The sequence below is a fragment of the Pseudochaenichthys georgianus genome, chromosome 14 (genome assembly GCF_902827115.2).
Source record: "Pseudochaenichthys georgianus chromosome 14, fPseGeo1.2, whole genome shotgun sequence".
Classification (NCBI taxonomy): domain Eukaryota; kingdom Metazoa; phylum Chordata; class Actinopteri; order Perciformes; family Channichthyidae; genus Pseudochaenichthys; species Pseudochaenichthys georgianus.
Genome location: NC_047516.1, coordinates 23,532,310 through 23,553,989, shown reverse-complemented (window position 1 = coordinate 23,553,989; position 21,680 = coordinate 23,532,310). Strand labels below are relative to the sequence as shown.

Here is a 21,680-nt window from a genome sequence, read left to right as displayed (position 1 = left end):
AACCGTACATGCAAGGTGTTAGCCAAGCGGCTGCTGCTAACAATCAAGCAACCAAGTCAGAATACAATGTTAAGACCAGATAATTAGCTTCTAAGAAAGAGAACAGCCCACATAGAACCGTGTCTGGTTACAGTAGTAACCGCACATGCCGAGCACACAGCACCCGCCGTGAAGATGTTCTCTGCAGATCATCCTAGTGCTAGGAGTCTAGTACTAGGAGCAGTAATACAACGAACTAGCGCTACTGCAATCAAACCCTATGCTACAGGGAGCGGGAGCACTGCCCTGAGTTAATAGTTAAGCTCAACAGCAAGGTGTTAGCCAAGCGGCTGCTGCTAACAAACAAGCGACCAAGTCAGAACACAAATGTTAAGACCAGATAATAGCTTCTAGAAAATAGAAAGTACTTACCTTACTTTCTGCATCTAAACGAAAAACGGGTTTAAAGTATGACACTCTTGGCTTTCCATACTAAATCGAATGAGGGACGCAGCCAAAGCTGGGACTCAAATGCTAATGATAGCTCGGGCACAACGCCACAACCAGAACTTTCAAAAGAGCATAAGGGCAACTTTATGGGAGAGGAAGCGGAACACTGTCGTCACCAGAAAGTCTAAGCCACAAACAATAAGACGGTAATCAGGACAACTTGGCTGGGAGCGGGTGTGGAAACACAGCCATCACTAGCAACAAGCTGACACAAACCTGTCTGTCGCGGCTCTGCACAGCCGGCCACAGCTCCTGGAGGACGCGTCTAACGACCCGTAGCTCCGACTGTCAGTCGCGAAGCTTCACGCGGCCAGCTGTTTGCAGAGAAATCCCTCAGATCAAACGTTCAAACCTGAACGCTGTAGGCTACGAAAACGTAGCCACGGTACCCTCGCACAGCGAGAAGATGAAAAGGAACAGATCCTCTGACAATACCGGCTGATATAGCCGGTGTCACGTGGGTCACAGGTGACTTTGTTGTTATTGGTACTCGAGCTGCGCATGCGCGCGATGGACATATCCAGTGCTAAAGCACCGCCTCTGGCGGTCAGTAGGGACGAAATAGAACTCCTGCCCTGATGTTCATGAAACTTGGTAACACAGTGTACCAAGATCTGCCCCTTCCACCGAGGTCTTCAAAACCGGCCTTAAGACCCTCTTCTTTCGGCATGCCTTCCAATAAACTTTGAGCATGGTACACCTGGAGTACTGCCATTTTTATCGCTATCTCCGACTTTTATTTTTGTACTCTATTTTATTTTTTGATTTCTTATTATTATTACAATTATTTGTTTAATTTCTCAAAGTGTATCAGTATCCCTTGTTGTGAAGCACTTCGAGATTTGTCTTGGCAGATGAGAAGCACTATATCAATTAAATATATTATTACCATCGAGCAAAGAGGAAGCTTTCAAATCAAGAGGCTGATCTGAATCATTGGTCACAAACACGCAACAGCAACACACTTAGGTGGCGCTTTGAAACGACGGTACAATTATCACCAGATTTCTGGTTCCGACGTCTCAACCAGGGTTTTTCATGAATACACACTTTAACACACACTCTCTGCAGCTGTACCTTGTCCAGAGTCAGCATGTAGAAGTTACAGATGTCGGTCTCCTGAGCCTGTCTGATCCTGGAGCGGCACTCCTCCTCGTCGATCACCTCCCCGACGTACTCACTCACAAAGTGACCCTGAAACATGTAACATTATTAATCCTCTGGGAAGTAAACACTGAGTAGTATCAGCAGTGTTGATGACAGTAGTGTTGCTACCTTCTTGATGTCGTGGGCGCAGCGCAGCCCCCACCCTCGGGACAGCGTCCTGAAGATCTCCACCTGGCTGTACTGACGCTTGCTGAACGCCTGATTCAGGCAGCGCTCCCCCGCCGGGCAAACCTGAAAACATTTCAACGTCTTTCAGCATTTTGTTTCGATTTAAAAGGTCCCCCATTATACTGTTTTTCATCAATATATCACAGGTCTCAGATATATACAGAGCCTGTCTCTGATTGGCTGAAACACCAAACAGATCATTGCAGCATTACCCATAATCCCCTCTGTTTCAGCCCTGTTTCCAAAGTGCTGATTCTCTGTCTGTTACTTTAGATGAAAACAAGGAGCCCCTCCCCACGCCCCTCAGAGAGAGATTTGGCTAGGAGGAGATTCAGGTGATAAGGGGGGGGGGGGTTACCTTGGTTGCTGATTGGCTAATGGTTACACAAGACAACACATCGTTATGACATCATAAAGTGGCCAACATCTGATCAGCTCATTTTCAGGATCAAAAAGAGAGAGAATCTTTGTTCCTGAAACTTTCAGAGTCTCTTTCCACAGAGGGGACACATGTTGATGTAGAGGAGACGTGAAGAAGAGGGGACACATGTTGATGTAGAAGAGACGTGAAGAAGAGGGGACACATGTTGATGAAGAAGAGACATGAGGAAGAGGGGACACATGTTGATGTAGAAGAGACGTGAAGAAGAGGGGACACATGTTGATGAAGAAGAGACGTGAGGAAGAGGGGACACATGTTGATGTAGAAGAGACGTGAAGAAGAGGGGACACATGTTGATGTAGAAGAGACGTGAAGAAGAGGGGACACATGTTGATGTAGGAGAGACGTGAAGAAGAGGGGACACATGTTGATGTAGAAGAGACGTGAAGAAGAGGGGACACATGTTGATGTAGAAGAGACGTGAAGAAGAGGGGACACATGTTGATGTAGAAGAGACATGGAGAAGAGGGGACACATGTTGATGTAGAAGAGACATGAAGAAGAGGGGACACATGTTGATGTAGAAGAGACATGAAGAAGAGGGGACACATGTTGATGAAGAAGAGACATGAGGAAGAGGGGACACATGTTGATGTAGAAGAGACATGAAGAAGAGGGGACACATGTTGATGTAGAAGAGACATGAAGAAGAGGCGACACATGTTGCTGTAGAAGAGACATGAAGAAGAGGGGACACATGTTGATGTAGAAGAGACATGAAGAGGAGGGGACACATGTTGATGTAGAAGAGACATGAAGAAGAGGGGACACATGTTGCTGTAGAAGAGACATGAAGAAGAGGGGACACATGTTGATGTAGAAGATACATGAAGAAGAGGGGACACATGTTGATGTAGAAGAGACATGAAGAGGAGGGGACACATGTTGATGTAGAAGAGACATGAAGAAGAGGGGACACATGTTGATGTAGAAGAGACATGGAGAAGAGGGGACACATGTTGATGTAGAGGAGACGTGAAGAAGAGGGGACACATGTTGATGTAGAAGAGACGTGAAGAAGAGGGGACACATGTTGATGAAGAAGAGACATGAGGAAGAGGGGACACATGTTGATGTAGAAGAGACGTGAAGAAGAGGGGACACATGTTGATGAAGAAGAGACGTGAGGAAGAGGGGACACATGTTGATGTAGAAGAGACGTGAAGAAGAGGGGACACATGTTGATGTAGAAGAGACGTGAAGAAGAGGGGACACATGTTGATGTAGGAGAGACGTGAAGAAGAGGGGACACATGTTGATGTAGAAGAGACGTGAAGAAGAGGGGACACATGTTGATGTAGAAGAGACGTGAAGAAGAGGGGACACATGTTGATGTAGAAGAGACATGGAGAAGAGGGGACACATGTTGATGTAGAAGAGACATGAAGAAGAGGGGACACATGTTGATGTAGAAGAGACATGAGGAAGAGGGGACACATGTTGATGAAGAAGAGACATGAGGAAGAGGGGACACATGTTGATGTAGAAGAGACATGAAGAAGAGGGGACACATGTTGATGTAGAAGAGACATGAAGAAGAGGCGACACATGTTGCTGTAGAAGAGACATGAAGAAGAGGGGACACATGTTGATGTAGAAGAGACATGAAGAGGAGGGGACACATGTTGATGTAGAAGAGACATGAAGAAGAGGGGACACATGTTGCTGTAGAAGAGACATGAAGAAGAGGGGACACATGTTGATGTAGAAGATACATGAAGAAGAGGGGACACATGTTGATGTAGAAGAGACATGAAGAGGAGGGGACACATGTTGATGTAGAAGAGACATGGAGAAGAGGGGACACATGTTGATGTAGAAGAGACATGGAGAAGAGGGGACACATGTTGATGTAGAAGAGACATGGAGAAGAGGGGACACATGTTGATGTAGAAAAGACATGAAGAAGAGGGGACACATGTTGATGTAGGAGAGACATGGAGAAGAGGGGACACATGTTGATGTAGAAGAGACATGGAGAAGAGGGGACACATGTTGATGTAGAAGAGACGTGAAGAAGAGGGGACACATGTTGATGAAGAAGAGACATGAGGAAGAGGGGACACATGTTGATGTAGAAGAGACGTGAAGAAGAGGGGACACATGTTGATGAAGAAGAGACATGAGGAAGAGGGGACACATGTTGATGTAGAAGAGACGTGAAGAAGAGGGGACACATGTTGATGTAGAAGAGACGTGAAGAAGAGGGGACACATGTTGATGAAGAAGAGACATGAGGAAGAGGGGACACATGTTGATGTAGAAGAGACGTGAAGAAGAGGGGACACATGTTGATGTAGAAGAGACGTGAAGAAGAGGGGACACATGTTGATGTAGGAGAGACATGAAGAAGAGGGGACACATGTTGATGTAGAAGAGACGTGAAGAAGAGGGGACACATGTTGATGTAGGAGAGACATGAAGAAGAGGGGACACATGTTGATGTAGAAGAGACGTGAAGAAGAGGGGACACATGTTGATGTAGAAGAGACATGAAGAAGAGGGGACACATGTTGATGTAGAAGAGACATGAAGAAGAGGGGACACATGTTGATGTAGAAGAGGGGACACATGGTGATGTAGAAGAGACATGAAGAAGAGGGGACACATGTTGATGTAGAAGAGACATGAAGAAGAGGGGACACATGTTGATGTAGAAGAGACATGAAGAAGAGGGGACACATGTTGATGTAGAAGAGACATGAAGAAGAGGGGACACATGTTGATGTAGAAGAGACATGAAGAAGAGGGGACACATGTTGATGTAGAAGAGACATAAAGAAGAGGGGACACATGTTGATGTAGAAGAGACATGAAGAAGAGGGGACACATGTTGATGTAGAAGAGACATGAAGAAGAGGGGACACATGTTGATGTAGAAGAGACATGAAGAAGAGGGGACACATGTTGATGTAGAAGAGACATGGAGAAGAGGGGACACATGGTGATGTAGAAGAGACATGAAGAAGAGGGGACACATGTTGATGTAGAAGAGACATGAAGAAGAGGGGACACATGTTGATGTAGAAGAGACATGAAGAAGAGGGGACACATGTTGATGTAGAAGAGACATGAACAAGTGGATTTTGCATAATAGGTGACTTGAACAGTTTTGGACAAATTGTTTTATTTGACTTTGTTTTCAACAGTCTCTAAAATGCTCCTCTTGCTGAACACTTTATTATAATAACTAAGGAGGGTGTACAAAATAAGAAAGCTGTACATCTCCTGTTGAACGAAATAAATGCAATGAGACTCTAGCATGTAAGATTAACCTGTGATACCGGTATACTATTACAACCCTTTATGTAAGTGTATTTTAAATGCATATTTCTGCTACTTGGACACAAAGCGCTTTAATTATTCTTTGTGTCCATCTATAGATCTCTAAACCGGCTGTGGAAGTTCTGCTTTCTGTACCTGAGGGTGACACTCGTAGAGCAGCATGCGGTTGATGCACTCAGAGTCCATCCCACACGGACTCTCGTCTGACGCCTTGCAGTTACAGCGCGGGATCTCTGATAGGTCGGCCGTGAAGATCTGAACCTTTCCTATTGGTCGGTTCACCTGAAAGAGTCAGAAAGGTGAAATGACACATCAGTACCACCATCTAATCCATCCTTATTTAATCAAAGAGCCACATTTTTCATGGGGAACAGTCTTATATGCCTTTAAGTGCCTTTGGCTTAACTTAGAAAAAGATTATATGGATATACGATAATGATAATATCAATAATAATTATAATAACTATTATCATAATTATCATAGCTTATATAAAAATAGGATGAGAAATGAAACTGTCTTGTTATCTGAACATGGACTTGTTTTTTTAAGCTATGCTTTCTGCCGTCCCGCTTCTACTCATTCTGTTTTTTCGGATCTATAAACTGTGTAATTGTTGAAATAGTAGAATACATTTAAAAAAAAAATATATGAGAAACTCATAATTCATCTCATAATTGAATCACTACGAAGTAAAGCCACAAGTGTCCTTCCTGACCTTGATGTGTTTGTACGGCGGAGGCTTCCTGTCGTTCTTCCTGTCCTCCTGCAGCTGCCGGAGCTCCTTCTCTCCCTGCAGCTCCCGAAACCGAACAGCCGCCTCCTCCAACGCTGAGGAGGAAGACCAACAGTCAGACCATCTCCAGGTAAAACCAAAGAAACAACAAGCAGCCATTTTGCTGAGCACACTGATTACCTTTCCTGTAGGTTGCGTCCACTCCTTTCCCCATCTTCTCTTTGCTGTTGGCGTCCACGTCCATGTACGGGAAGACGCGCGCCTGATAGGTCCACAGGTAGTCGTTGGAGCCGAAGAAGTGGACCGGAAACTCCCCGACGTCGTGCCTCATGCGCAGGATGTTCTCTGGGATCGATTTGGGATGGCTGACCTCCGCTGGCCACCACCTTTATGGAACAGGAGAAACCATTTTGTTATAGCGCCTTTCATGCACAAAGCAGCCCGAAGTGCTTTACAGAAAACATTACAACATTATTAAAATAATATTAAAATAGATACAGAACAAGATAAAACATCTACAGTGATCCTAATGAAATCCCCGTGAATTAAAGCGGACAAGAAATTAAAATAGGTTCAAATAAAACAATTTAAAAAAGAAAAATACAGTAAAACATGGACAATGATACTAGTGAGAATTGAAAGTTAACCCAAATTAAAAGCCATATTAAAAAGATAGGTTTTTAATTTGTTTTAAACATTTCAAGGGAGTTTGCTGTTCTAAGATCCACGGGTGAATGAACAGAGTTATTATAATTCAGCCTGAGGTGACTTTTAATTCTGTAAAAAAGGGGAAGCACTGACCTGTAGCGGCCGACCTTCACCCAGAGGATGTCCTTGTAGTGAGGTTTCTTCCCGGCCTTGCAGTCGTTGCAGAACCAGCTTCCTTTAGGCATCTCCATATTCAGACACTCGCGGTGAAACGCAGCGGGACAGGACTCGCAGCACAGCAGACTGCCTCCTGCGGGACGGGAGGAGGACACATCGTGAAAACTGGTGATTGTTTTAGTGGGCGTGAAGGTTGGCTAGAGCTACATTAAAGGTCCCCTATTATACTGTTTTTCATCAATATATCACAGGTCTCAGATATATACAGAACCTGTCTCTGAAGTGTTTGGCTCCAAACACCAAACAGATCATTGCAGCATTACCCATAATCCCCTCTGTTTCAGCCCTGTTTCCAAAGTGCTGATTCTCTGTCTGTTACTTTAGATGAAAATAAGGAGCCCCTCCCCACGCCCCTCTGAGAGACATTTGGTTACAAAGGACACAATGGTGCTCTAGAGGAGATGCAGGTGATAAGGTGGGGGGGGGGGGGGGTTACCTTGGCTTGGTTGCTGATTGGCTAATGGTTACACAAGCCAACACATCGTTATGACATCATAAAGTGGCCAAAATCTGATCAGCTCATTTTCAGACAGGTTTTTATAGAAATGGATCAAAAAGAGAGAGAATCTTTGTTCCTGAAACTTTCAGAGTCTCTTTCCACAGAGGGGACACATGTTGATGTAGAAGAGACATGAAGAAGAGGGGACACATGTTGATGTAGAAGAGACATGAAGAAGAGGGGACACATGTTGATGTAGAAGAGACATGAAGAAGAGGGGACACATGTTGATGTAGAAGAGACATGGAGAAGAGGGGACACATGATGTAGAAGAGACATGGGGAAGAGGGGACACATGTTGATGTAGAAGAGACATGAAGAAGAGGGGACATATGTTGATGTAGAAGAGACATGGGGAAGAGGGGACACATGTTGATGTAGAAGAGACATGGAGAAGAGGGGACACATGTTGATGTAGAAGAGACATGAGGAAGAGGGGACACATGTTGATGTAGAAGAGACATGAGGAAGAGGGGACACATGTTGATGTATGTTACGTGCCAGGCAGGCTGTACTTGTGTGGTTTTCCTTCCCTCCTGTGTTTCTCTCTTCTCCCTGTCTTCTGCACAGCTAATCAGCAGCTGATCGGTATCTGCCTGTGCACCTGAGTCTGATGGCTGATTGGATCCTCTCACCCTCAGCTGGCCTATCAGCAGCCAGGGCCGACCATAAAGGAGGCACCCAGGAAGTCTTCTCTCTCTCACTCTGGGCCTGTTGCTGATTGAGGAGCCTGCAATTGACTGCAGTGTTTAGCAACTCATGCTCCTTGTATTGTCTGACCTTGTTGAAAGTGTGTGTGTTGAGAGGTGGAGGAGTTAGGTAAGTCTGGGGTACCCTGTTCATTTCTCACCACGTAGCTAATTAATGTTTAGACACACTAGGTTAGCGGATTGTTGCCACCCCTGTATATTGTTTTGTCAACTTCTTTGTAGTTTAGTTAGTGAGGGTTTTTGTTTGAGTTTTGGTTTCAAAGGATAGATGTAGAGATAGGCCTGGTTTTGTTATGCTCGTTTCTTTTGTTTGGCACAATCCTTTGACTACTCCTCCTCCTCACACAAAGAGTATTTCTGTTAAACTTCGGTTCAGTTAGGTTGTTCAAGGAATAAACCTTTTGTCAACCTTTATGCTGACTCCCTCATAATTATTGGTTGTGATGTGTTATTGTCTCCAGGTCCTCTAGACCAGCGGTTCTCAAACTGTGGTCCGCGAGGGTACTGCAGGTGGTCCGTGGAAAAAAGCTAAATAAAATCCACTTTTTATTATCAAGGATTTTCGGGGACCACCTCATATGTGACTAGCTCTATCAAAATCAGTCTCATTGACCTGAAGACACATTTTGAGTTGTATACACTGTCAGGAAAGAGGAGATTCCTAGCTTTCTAATGATATCAGGCAGTGGGGTAGTGGTCGTTGGGCTCATCGGACATTTATGAGAGAAAATCTCTAATGTCCGAGTGCAAGTGAATGCACCACAAGACACAAGCCTTGTAACCCCTCCCCCGGCCCTGGCGCGAGTGTGGAAATATGATTGGCGGCGATTTCATTTGAACAGGACAGCGCAAAACGAGAAGCATCCGGACCCAAGTACTGTAGACGGAAGGAATGACGTATTTGCGGTCTACAATGACAGAGAAGAGACTGTAAAGTTTGGCTGTACTCAGCATTGAATCAAAACGCACTAAAGCTTTGGATCTTAATCAGTTTGTGAGGTGTTTTGCTGAACAGAATGGTAATCACCGCATCATAACAGTGATTGACAGCTGATAGGAATAATATAATTGTTAATATTATCATATTAATTCAGACAAACTTCGATGACAGTTAATTAATGTACTTATTGCAGCAGTCTGCATACATTTGGTACCCCTGGTCTAAGAGTGAAACAAACTAATTCAGTTATTGTCCAGTTAAAATGCATTCAATTATGTCTGCCATCTTATATATTTCTATTTAAGGCTTTACTGATGTGCCACAATAATGTCACCTAATGTTATTTAGTTAAAATATCAATATTTTGGCTTTCCAAGTTAACATTGACTGCGATTAAATCAGCATATACTTCTGCCAGGGGATGCCACCCCTCAAAATCTCCTGCCACCCTCCTGCCACACCATGAATATTTTTCTAGATCCACCCCTGAGTAGGCTATATTTTTCGTTTCGTTTAATAAGTTAATTTCAGGACAACTTTGGGAGTTTGTTTTGAGATTTAAATAGATTTTGAAAGTGGAGATAGAGAGAGAGAGAGAGAGAAACAGTCCTGTCTGCTTAGTAGCAATACTAGCTCAAGCCTTTATGCAACTTACAGTAGGCCTATCCATTGTTTGTTACTTATATGCCTGTGTGTCCATTGTTTTGAGTCTGTGTGTTGAGCGCAGCACCATCTGCTTGTTGCAGCACAGTAACTAAAGCATACCGGTAGTTTTTTGTCGACCTGTCTGCCCATTTTGTGCGCACTTGTGGCATTGTTTGGGATGACCTAATTCAAATACCGTCCGCCGTCCTCTTTGAGAAACATACACAACGCAGACAGACACCGGTCACAAAAGTATCAGATAGGCTTCAATTTACTTTTGATTGTCTATGATTAACTATAAAAAAATATTGGCGTTTTAACACTACGTTTATATATGTACTTATTTGTATGGTTTGCATATGAGGTGGTCCGCGAAAACCCTTGATAATAAATAGTGGTCCGCATAAACAAAACGTTTGAGAACCCCTGCCCTAGACCTTAGTGGGGACATAACCAATGGGGGCTCGTCCGGGATCTGAACCTGGGACCTCTCGCGAGACGTAACAATGTAGAAGAGACATGCGGAAGAGGGGGGCACATGTTGATGTAGAAGAGACATGAAGAAGAGGGGACACATGTTGATGTAGAAGAGACGTGAAGAAGAGGGGACACATGTTGATGTAGAAGAGACGTGAAGAAGAGGGGACACATGTTGATGTAGAAGAGACGTGAAGAAGAGGGGACACATGTTGATGTAGAAGAGACGTGAAGAAGAGGGGACACATGTTGATGTAGAAGAGACGTGAAGAAGAGGGGACACATGTTGATGTAGAAGAGACGTGAAGAAGAGGGGACACATGTTGATCTAGATCAACATGTGTTCAGGAGACATGTTGATCTAGATCAACATGTGTTCAGGAGACATGTTGATCTAGATCAACATGTGTTCAGGAGACATGGAGATCTAGATCAACATGTGTTCAGGAGACATGGAGATCTAGATCAACATGTGTTCAGGAGACATGGAGATCTAGATCAACATGTGTTCAGGAGACATGGAGATCTAGATCAACATGTGTTCAGGAGACATGGAGATCTAGATCAACATGTGTTCAGGAGACATGGAGATCTAGATCAACATGTGTTCAGGAGACATGGAGATCTAGATCAACATGTGTTCAGGAGACATGGAGATCTAGATCAACATGTGTTCAGGAGACATGGAGATCTAGATCAACATGTGTTCAGGAGACATGGAGATCTAGATCAACATGTGTTCAGGAGACATGGAGATCTAGATCAACATGTGTTCAGGAGACATGGAGATCTAGATCAACATGTGTTCAGGAGACATGGAGATCTAGATCAACATGTGTTCAGGAGACATGGAGATCTAGATCAACATGTGTTCAGGAGACATGGAGATCTAGATCAACATGTGTTCAGGAGACATGGAGATCTAGATCAACATGTGTTCAGGAGACATGGAGATCTAGATCAACATGTGTTCAGGAGACATGGAGATCTAGATCAACATGTCTCCTGAACACATGTTGATCTAGATCAACATGTGTTCAGGAGACATGGAGATCTAGATCAACATGTGTTCAGGAGACATGGAGATCTAGATCAACATGTGTTCAGGAGACATGGAGATCTAGATCAACATGTGTTCAGGAGACATGGAGATCTAGATCAACATGTGTTCAGGAGACATGGAGATCTAGATCAACATGTGTTCAGGAGACATGGAGAAGTGGATTTTGCCTAATAGGTGACCTTTAAGGTTACTACTATTTTCTGTAATCCTTTTGTCTACACTTCAAAATAACAAAGTAAGCAAATTGCTGGTCAAAATCCGTACCTTCGGTGCAGACGAAGCACCAGCTGACGTTGACGTGCTCGTGGTTCTTGACTCCGCGGCGGGGGGTGAAGTGGTTGGGACAGATGATGCTGTTGTTGGAGAGGACGACGGTGCCGGCGGCCATGCACAGGTCTGTCGCATGATAGGCTACCGGGCAGCGCACGCAGCGAACCAGACGACCTGCAGAAGGATACACGGACAGTCAGAGCAGGGAAGGTGCAACAGACAAACAGAGGTCATTACCCTAAAACATCTTTGTTAGAAAACTCTCACTCGTCACCGGCTTGAGCTTCAATCTCAGGATCCATGTATTTCTGATCCTCAAGAATGGAAGTCGTTTTTCATCCAGATCTGCGGGTTTCCAGGCCTCTGATTAACCCAGGTTACCCAGAAAACACTACAGCTGTGGTGGGCGGCCAGGCGAAGCTGGTGTGTAAAATCCACCGGCCGGCGTCCACCAAGGTGCAGTGGCTGAAGACGGAGGCGAGAGCGTAACGCCTACTCTCAGGGCTCTAACGGTGAGAACAACTGCAAACAATACATGTTTTCTGTCCTCATCATATTGGACGATAGAAAAATATCCCTTGTCGTCACCGGCTTGAGCTTCAATCTCAGGATCCATGTATTTCTGATCCCAGAATGGAAGGAGTCATCACATACAGAGCATCAACTAGTTCCTGAACAGAGTTCTTCACATGCTGATATCCAAGAGAGGGAGTTACACAGTCACAAGATGGAGGAATAGAAAGCAGTATTCAATGTTTACTTCAGATTAGCTCCACGTCAGAAATGAGCATGCTTGTCATATGTCTATCTCAATAGAGGCTGAATCATCATGTTAATCACATAGCTATCATCTGCCTCAAACAGTCCTGATGCTCTTCTAGGTCATCACACATCCTGTCATGTACACAGCTACAGTTATCTTGTGCTACTCTGATATTGGAAGAGTACATTCAGTATTTTCCCAACAATCTTCTACCTTTGGAGACGGAGGGGCTGTTGGGGTTGGTGATGAAGCAGGTGAGACAGACGTGGATGGAGCAGCGGAAACCTCGGTTCACAGGTGCGGTCGGGGCGAAGTTGGCGATACACTCTCCGTGATAAAACTTCCCGCACACAGGAATCATACATCGCCGAACGTCAGCACTGCGCTTTTTGCACACAAAGCAGGTGTGGACTCCTGGGGAGGAGAAATACAAAATTAAGAACAAAAATCAAATTGCTTTTTTGTTATTTTGCAAACAGTTAAACGGACCCCAATGGAAACTGGCATTATATTAATTCAGCCGAGTTACAGGCAGAGATGGCAAAAGTACACGCATCCTTTACTCAAGTAGAAGTACAGATACTCGTGTTTGAAAATACTCTGGTAAAAGTAGAAGTACTGACTAAACTTCTTTACTCAAGTCAAAGTAAAGAGGCTTTGAAATGTACTTCAGTAAAAAGTACCCATAACTAGCAGCTGTTTTAAATAGTACCTGACCTCCCTTTATATTAATAGAACAATAATGTCATTGTTAGCTAATGAATGTTTCCATGGTGAACAACGGCAACATGACAACGTTTCCATTGGTCCCTCTTCTTTAGAGAAGACCAGGAAGTGATGGATACACGGATCGTGTTCAAATCAATAGGCACGCAATGACTCTAAATAATAATGATCACGCACCAACACACATTCAGACTAAAGGAACCAGCTGTTTGGGAAATGAGAGAAGTAGAAAGTACAGGTATTTGAGTTCAACATGTAGGAAGTAGAAAGTACAGGTATTTGAGTTCAACATGTAAGAAGTAGAAAGTACAGGTATTTGAGTTCAACATGTAAGAAGTAGAAAGTACAGGTATTTGAGTTCAACATGTAGGAAGTAGAAAGTACAGGTATTTGAGTTCAACATGTAAAAAGTAGATCAATAAGTAGTGGAGTAGAGTACTGATACCAGAAAAATGTACCTAAGTACAGTAACAAAGTATTTGTACTCCACTACTTCCCGTTGATTTACCTGATTTGCACTCCGGACAGACAAACTTCCCTTTGGGCGCCTGAGCCAGAGAGATGCAGGCCAGGTGGAAGGCTCCACAGCACTGACCCTCACACAGCAGCAGCTCCCCCGTCTTCTCACACACCTGAGACACCAAAAAAAAAACACTTTAAAACACACACTCATAACATAGGCGTAATAATGAGAAGCTGTGAAGGTAAAGGTGTGTTTCTATTTTCTGTGAAGTTTTATTGGTGAATTGTGATTTTATTATACAAAATGACATTATAATACTTTATTGCCAGATCAAGTATGACAATGTTCTTGCATCAATGCAGCTTTATCTGACAAAATCAACAAGGACAAATATGAGAAACAAGGAACCAGACATTTAACATAACATTACAGTCACTGAAGACAATCTGCTGTAGATCAGGGGTGTCCACACTTTTTTCACGGGGGCCACATACAGAAAAATATACGAAGGGCTGGGCCACTTATAGAGGTGAGGTATATCGCCTCGAAAGTTAAGTTAACAAAATGTAGTTAATTAGGCTCGATACATTAATATGCTTTAAGAAAAAAACGCCCACATCACAGCTCTCTATAGGGTTTCATTTATCTTCTTCGCCTCAGAGTGATTATAATAAGATGAAATATGAAGGGTCTATTTCAAGCTAAGATTTGTTAGAAAATGTTTTCAGCATGAATTGACTGAATTTATTTTAAAAGTGGGCTTATTAACACATGAATACTACGGTGTAATACATTTTTCCATATTTGAAAAGCACAAGTTTCATTATAACTTTCTTCATCAGTACATTGGGACTTTAGGAGGAAGCTCACCTGACATATGTTCTCCTTTAAGGATGCAGGACCCCCTCGGTCCCCTATGATCTTCCTTGAGGGTGACAGAGGATCGTCACACAGCGACAAGTCGTCATTCATGGAGGAGAACCTGTGATCCAAGCAGGACGGCTCAGCCTAAAGAAAAGAAGGTGTTATTGTGATTTGTATGAGTTTTGTATGTTTTTCTTGTTTATTGATTTATGTATTTTGGTTATGGTGGTGGAGTGTTCTTTATTTTTACGAGTTGTGTTTTATATAGATCAAAAAAACGTGTCCATAAAGGACCTGTGGAATAGCTCTTTTCCGTGTGTATATTATGTTTATATTGTAAATAAAATGTAACTAGCACATTTTCTAATAAAAAAATAAAATAAAAGAAGTTTACTTACTACATCCATAAATCAGGGCTCATTTTGTATTCTCATCTGCCAGTTCCTGTCACGATCTGTCTGTGTTTTCCCGTTTGATTCTGAAAGGTGTGCACCCCCTAATTATGTCTGCTTCTACTTCCTTGGTGTTTCTCAATGTCGAGGAAGGCTCCTCCAGAGCCACTATTTCAAGGATGCTACATCATCGAGTCCCGCCGAAGGACTGTTCCAATGTCCAGGATCCTTGGAATTCTACCGAGGCCGGCGTCCTTCGTTGCAGGAAATTTCGAGGCTGCACATGTGTATCCTCCGCGGTCTTAAAATCCCCACAATGCTTTGCGCACGGACCGATTTCCAAAATCTTTGGCGGAAATCGCGCTCCATTTAAGGCGAGGCCTCGCATATGACGCACACCTGCACACCCGTTAGCCTGTTCCACCATTCTTCGTTTTCCGAGGCTAGGAAGGATTCTTGCCTCGCTTCTGAAGGACCTGACTCGGAAGACATGTCCTACTAAAGAAGCTTCCTCGACATTGAGAAACACCCTCTGTCTCTGTGTTTCCCTCCTGTTTGATTGGCTGATTGTGTTCACCTGGTGCTCCTGTGTTTTTCCTCCCCTCCCCCCACCTGTATCTTGGTGATCACTCGTGCTGGTATTTAAGTTATTTTCATCTTTCACTTGTTGTGAGTTCCTTGACGAAGTTGAATGTGTTCACTGGGGAGAGACTTCTGCTCTGTATGTGAAGTTGATGGAAGGATTTTGTTCTGAGCCAATTTATGTTTAGCTTTGTTTGCCTGGCCGTGTGTAAACATATGTCTTTGATTCTATTTGCACACATATTTTTATATACATTTGTTTTTATATTCAGGATTGTGGGAAACGGTATTTCGATCTATCTGCCTGTACACACAAACTGGAAGATTGACAATAAAGTTGACTTTGACTAGTTCCGCAAATAATGTTTTTTTTGTTTTCAACCAATCGTCTGCAATCGTCGTGTGCACCTGGCCCTCCAGCCGTGACAGTTCCTGCAAACATAAGGAGAAGAAGAGGAAAAAGGGCTGACCTCTGATTCTGTCGCCTCCTTCTTGTCCTCGGCTTGAGGAGCATCAATGTCTGCTGACGGTGTTTCCTCCAGCGTGGGTTCAGGTGACGGAGGTGCTGGAGGGGAGGGGGCAGGAGATTTGGGAGGAGGGTCTGTGGTGGAGCTGGGGGAAACCTCTGTTGAGCTGGAGGCTGTGGGCTGCAGACTCTTTGATTTTAAAGATGGCGGTCCAGCATCTGGGAGTAAGAAAGACGTGTTCAAAAAAATAGAATAAGGCAGGGTAAAAATACAAGATTATAAGAAACAATGTTTTGGAATAAATTACTATTGGATTTGATCAAATGCAGCAGCAAACAGAAATTGAGGTTAAAGAATTGTTTATTAAAGTTAACACAGAGCAGGTCCATCCCAAACTTTGTTTTGTTATCTAGATTCTTGGCTATTTAAAATCATATTTTTAAATCTAAAATAATCTTTACTTGTCTGCAAATTCAGATCTGAAGATGCGATGCGAAACATGGCTTCAGTTTGACTCATTTTAACATTTTAAAGTTATTTTCAAGCAAAACAAATGCACACAATGAAAATGATTATTATATGCTTATAATCAGGGGTGCACATAACTGGTACGCAGGTACGCATGCGCGGCAAAAATCTGAATTGCGTAACGTCACTTGTGTCACTACGCGCCTTTGCGTACCTCAAAACATCTAAACAAAACACATATTTCGTCTACACGTGTTTCTTGTCAACAGTCAATGGAGTAAACTATGAGACATGTAAAAAAAAAAAGTTTCGCTCCCTGCAAAAAATCCTGCTCACCCGACTCAAGGACATTGGTATTGAAGGTATTGCACTCAGATGACTCCAGTCCTACCTCACTGAACGATCCCACTTCATCTCCCTCCCCAACCACTCCTCTGCCACAGCTTCAGTCACCCAAGGCGTTCCTCAAGGATCAGTACGTGGCCCCCTCCTCTTCATCATTTACATCCTCCCCCTCGGTCAGATACTCCGCCACTTCAACCTGGACTTCCACTGCTATGCTGATGACACTCAGATCTACCTCAGCACCAAATCCCTCCATAACCCACCCCTTACCCACATCGATTCCTGTCTGACAGCTATTAAAACTTGGATGCAACATAACCTCCTCAAACTGAACAGCAACAAAACAGAACTCCTCCTAATCTGCTCCAAATCCACCCTCAGCAAGGTCACTAACATAACACTCACCATCGATGGCACCATTGTTTCCCCCTCCAATCAGGCACGCAACCTTGGCGTAATCTTTGACCCCACCCTCTCCCTCGAACCTCACATCCGCCAAACAGTCAAAACCTCATTTTTCCACCTCCGCAATATTGCAAAAATCCTACCCTCTCTCACCCGCCCCGCAGCCGAACGACTAATCCATGGCTTCATTTCCTCTCGTCTTGACTACTGCAACTCACTTCTTTACGGCATCAGCACTACATCCCTCAACAGACTCCAACGGGTTCAAAATGGAGCTACACGTCTCCTCACGCATACCAAATCATGGCATCACATCACCCCAGTCCTCAAAGACCTCCACTGGCTTCCTGTCTCCCATCGCATCAACAACAAAATTCTGGTCCTCACCTACAAAGCACTCCACCATCTGGCCCCCCCTTATCTCACAAACCTTCTCACTCCTTATCAACCCCCACGGTCCCTCAGATCCACCGCAGCCGGACTCTTATCCATTCCCGCAGCTTTGGGGACATAGCCTTCTCAGTGGCAGCTCCTAGGCTCTGGAATTCCCTCCCCCAAGATCTCCGTGACTCTGAGTCCCTCACAGTCTTTCAGCCCCGCCTCAAAACACATATTTTCAACTCTGTCTACCCATAAGCCCCCCCCACCTCTCAATCAACTTCCTCTTGACTGCCTTTTTATTTTACTATACTTACTTGTTTGCCTGTCCTTTTTTGTCTATCCTCCCTCATACTGTAAAGCGTCTTTGAGTTGTGAAAAGCGCTATATAAATAAAATGCATTATTATTATTATTATAACCGACGGACCTGTGAAGCTTACAGGAGGCAGAAGCTTAGATCACTGGACGACAGAGTTGTTCACCGTGTGCACAGACAGGGTTAACGTCGGTATGAACAACAGAATTGTGCCGCACATTCTGTGCCCTGTGCAAACACTGGAGAACTGCGCAAAATCAGCTGATCACAACGTCCACGCTCTGTGGTCAAGCTGCTGCAGTTTTATTTAAAACAAACTTACTCAGGGTGTTAATGGAAGAGTTTGAAATCAGACAGAGGTGGGAGAAGTACTCAGGTATTGTACTTGAGTAAAAGTAGAAGTACCAGAGTGTTACTCTGTTACAATAAAAGTCCTGCATTCAAAATGTTACTCAAGTAAAATTAGAAAAGTATTATCATCAAAATATAGTTAAAGTACCAAAAGTAAAAGTAGTCATTGGTCAATTTCAGAATAATATATATGATATGTTTTGTAATGATTGATCATTAAAGTGTTCTCAAAGCTGGTAAAGGTGCAGCTAATTTTACAAATTAGATCAAAGTCAAGTAAAGTACAAATATCATATAAGAACAGTACTTGAAGAAGTGTACTTAGTAACTTCCCACATCTGAAATCAGATATGACTTCAAGTCATGTGATAATTTCTTAGTATTTGATCCTTCAACTTGGCCTCAGGAAATGCAAGGACTTCACAGTTTTGGAAACAAGTTTTGGAGAAAGCAAATCGGAGGCTTAAAAAGAGACAGGGAGGTGCTCAGGTGCATCTTCATCATCTAGCATGCAAGAAGTGTGAATAGAGGACAGTGAAGGAGACACTGAGGAGGAGCACGCTTCGTGTTGGGTGAGTACCAAACGCTGTCTCCTGGTACTCATCTGAGTAACTCACTAAAAAAGTTATGTGCACCCCTGCTTATAATGCATTCCACTATTGTATAAATATAGACTGTTGTAAGATTCACTGACCTGACTGAGGAGCAGGATTTGAATTGATCTTCAGTGTTTTGACCTGTGGCAAGAGAGACATATTTATGTAAAAGTGACAGCAGAAAAACATCACCGTTAAAACGTCCTAATTCATGACGTGAATTAAAGTGTACAATATCTGCCTCTGAGATTTAGATGAGTCTAAAGTAGCATTCAATTGAAATTCTACAGTAAAATAAAATAATTACAGATGTCAAAGTAAAAATTATTGTCAATCTGTCAGTTTGTGTGTACAGACCATAGGTACAGACAGAGAGATCGAAATACCGTTTCCCACAATCCCGAATACAAAAACAAATATATATAAAGATATTTGTGCAAATATGTATATCCTATATATACACAATCAAAAGACACATTTATACAGACGCACACATTAAGACCTAAATAAAAGCACAACAATCAATATATACAAAAATAACAGTCACTTCAATATCTTTGAGAATGTACATCAGCGCAAGACTGTCCATAGCAGCGTAAAAAAAAAAGTGTCTGGTGCTGGAGTTGAGTGTCTGTCTGTCTGTCTGTCTGTCTGTATATATATATTTACCTTTTTCTTGGGGCCCGTTGAGGCCTCTGCCTCCATACAGTACTCCAGGATCTTCTGAGTGGGTTTCCTCTTCCGCTTCCTCTCCAGCACAGGAGCGCTTCCTGTGAAATAAATGTAACACAGAAGACTCAATGCTTTGTTGAATATTTAAGTCAGTGTTAAGCAATCGTTTTAGCTTAAGACCCTTTGGAACTCCCTCCCTCTTGAAATCAGGACCGCTGAAAAAAGCAATCAAAACACATCTGTTTGTCAAGGCCTTTAGCCTCAGTTAACTCTCTCCTCAGGCCCGGTTCTACAGGGGTGCATAAGGGTGCATTGGACCCTCAGTTGAGTCGTTATGCACCCTCATTTGAAAAATGAAAAGTGAAAAAAAGAAAAAATTAAAAGTGAAAACACAAATGAAAAAGAAAAGTGAAAAATATTACAATAATAATAATTACAATAATAATAATAAAAATAATAAGAAGAATAATTCAGTTGAAATAAAAAAAATTGTAATTGTGGTTAAATAACATTGTTTGCTGCATTTATTTGGTCAATTTGAACGGTAAGTAACGTTATTCGTCATCTGCAAGGTGCTTACACAGCAGTCAGTGATGGACATCAGAAAATGGTTAAAACAACCAGCCCTCATCGCCAGCAGCAACACTGCATCTACTGCAGGTAATAACAGTTCAGATCATGGGGACATTACGTTACCCGCGGCCACTATCGTGGACACTAACGCCCGACTCGCCGGCTTTGCTCGCCTCGCCCACGGAGGCGGAGCAGCCGCAGCCGTCTTCGTTGCCCCAAACACCGCCACCCCTCAGCGGCCCGCAAGTGCCAGAGGACCTCGGCAAAACAGAGCCAGCCCAGGTATATTTAAAAAAGTACCCAACTCGCCTGTACAGTGGGGTGAGGCGCTCATTTTGCAGCTCATGGTTTCAAAACAGAGATTGGCTTGAATATTCCTGTAAAAAAGATGCCATCTTCTGCTATGCATGTAGACATTTCGGTTCACGTAAGTCGTAAGTCACCACAACAACTGGCGCCATGCTCTTGTAGGCTACGTGATAAGGGACTGGGAAGGCATGAATCAAGCAAAGAGCACATAGATCTCTTCATTTTGCTCTCAAAGTGCACCAGATTGATGCTTTTAACTTCAATATTTAAAAAAAATCTTCTCGGGGAGCATGCCCCCGGATCCCCTTAGAGGAGGTGAGGACCTTCCTAGAGGAGGTGAGGACCCCCCTAGAGGGTGTTAGGTCCACTCCCCACTTATAAAAATAGCACTGCACCCTCTCTAATCTCAGATGCACCTTGAGTCATTTTGTTCTGGAACCGGGCCTGTCTCTCCTCTACATTATTTTCTCGTCCCTGTTGTTTGCATTTTTGTCCCCCCCGCAGCCCCTCATCCTATCATAAAGCGTCCTTTGGTTTCTTGAAAGGCGCTATATAAATCCAAGTTATTATTATTAAGCATCATAGTTTGCACAGTTAAGGTCCAATAAAGGAAAACCTAATCTTCCAGGATAGAATCTTTAACAACAAATGTTCTTCTTAAAGTTAAGGCCCTTTGACAAAAGACTCAAACACTTCCTTACTCACCGTTGCCTTTGGCGAGGCCTTCTGACAGCAAATGGTCAGCTTCAGGAGGAGGGGTTAGTGTGTCGATGGAAAGTACAGGTGCATCTTGGGAAGATGTGTTTTCAGTGTTGGGAATTTGTAGTTCAGACGGTGTTGTTGTAGGAATTTCCTCAGGAGGTGGCGTCTGTATCTCAGGAGGCAAATTCAAGGAGGGGTGGTCGTCCTGTGAGCTGCTGTCAGATCCCGGGTGTTCGGACATAACGGGTTGAGTTTCCTGTAGAAACAAATAACTTTATTTAATTGTCATTCATTGATAAAAGGTTCATGTGTAGCCCGAGACGGGATATTGAAGGCTTAATGCCATAGCATTATGTATTGTAACAACATATGTTATAAAGTTACAACAGATCATGCTTTGTATGAGTTTTACCTTTCCAATCAACTGGAGAGGCTTTTTGATTTTCTTCCTGGTGGAGAAAATCTGATCATACTCTTCAGTCCATTCAATCAGTCTCTTGCTTGGTTTTCTTATTCGTTTGTGAACTGAAAA

The 21,680-nt window shown here is 43.3% G+C and overlaps 1 protein-coding gene across 4 annotated transcripts in view; it reads right to left on the bottom strand.

Annotated features, from left to right (window-relative positions):
- The window catches only part of nsd1b (nuclear receptor binding SET domain protein 1b), a 45,748-nt gene that overhangs the window by 10,741 nt on the left and 13,327 nt on the right, over nt 1-21,680 (bottom strand). For all 4 annotated transcript variants that reach the window (XM_034098503.2, XM_034098502.2, XM_034098504.2 and 1 more), the window contains exons 6-20: nt 21,561-21,673; nt 21,152-21,404; nt 19,562-19,662; nt 18,991-19,033; nt 16,035-16,249; nt 14,597-14,734; nt 13,772-13,895; nt 12,751-12,951; nt 11,769-11,948; nt 7,087-7,243; nt 6,466-6,671; nt 6,268-6,380; nt 5,687-5,833; nt 1,765-1,887; nt 1,567-1,683 (exon numbers count right to left, since the gene is read on the bottom strand). In XM_034098503.2, coding sequence (XP_033954394.1) covers nt 1,567-1,683; nt 1,765-1,887; nt 5,687-5,833; nt 6,268-6,380; nt 6,466-6,671; nt 7,087-7,243; nt 11,769-11,948; nt 12,751-12,951; nt 13,772-13,895; nt 14,597-14,734; nt 16,035-16,249; nt 18,991-19,033; nt 19,562-19,662; nt 21,152-21,404; nt 21,561-21,673 — 2,231 coding nt within the window. The remainder of the gene's footprint in view (nt 1-1,566; nt 1,684-1,764; nt 1,888-5,686; nt 5,834-6,267; nt 6,381-6,465; nt 6,672-7,086; nt 7,244-11,768; nt 11,949-12,750; nt 12,952-13,771; nt 13,896-14,596; nt 14,735-16,034; nt 16,250-18,990; nt 19,034-19,561; nt 19,663-21,151; nt 21,405-21,560; nt 21,674-21,680) is intronic.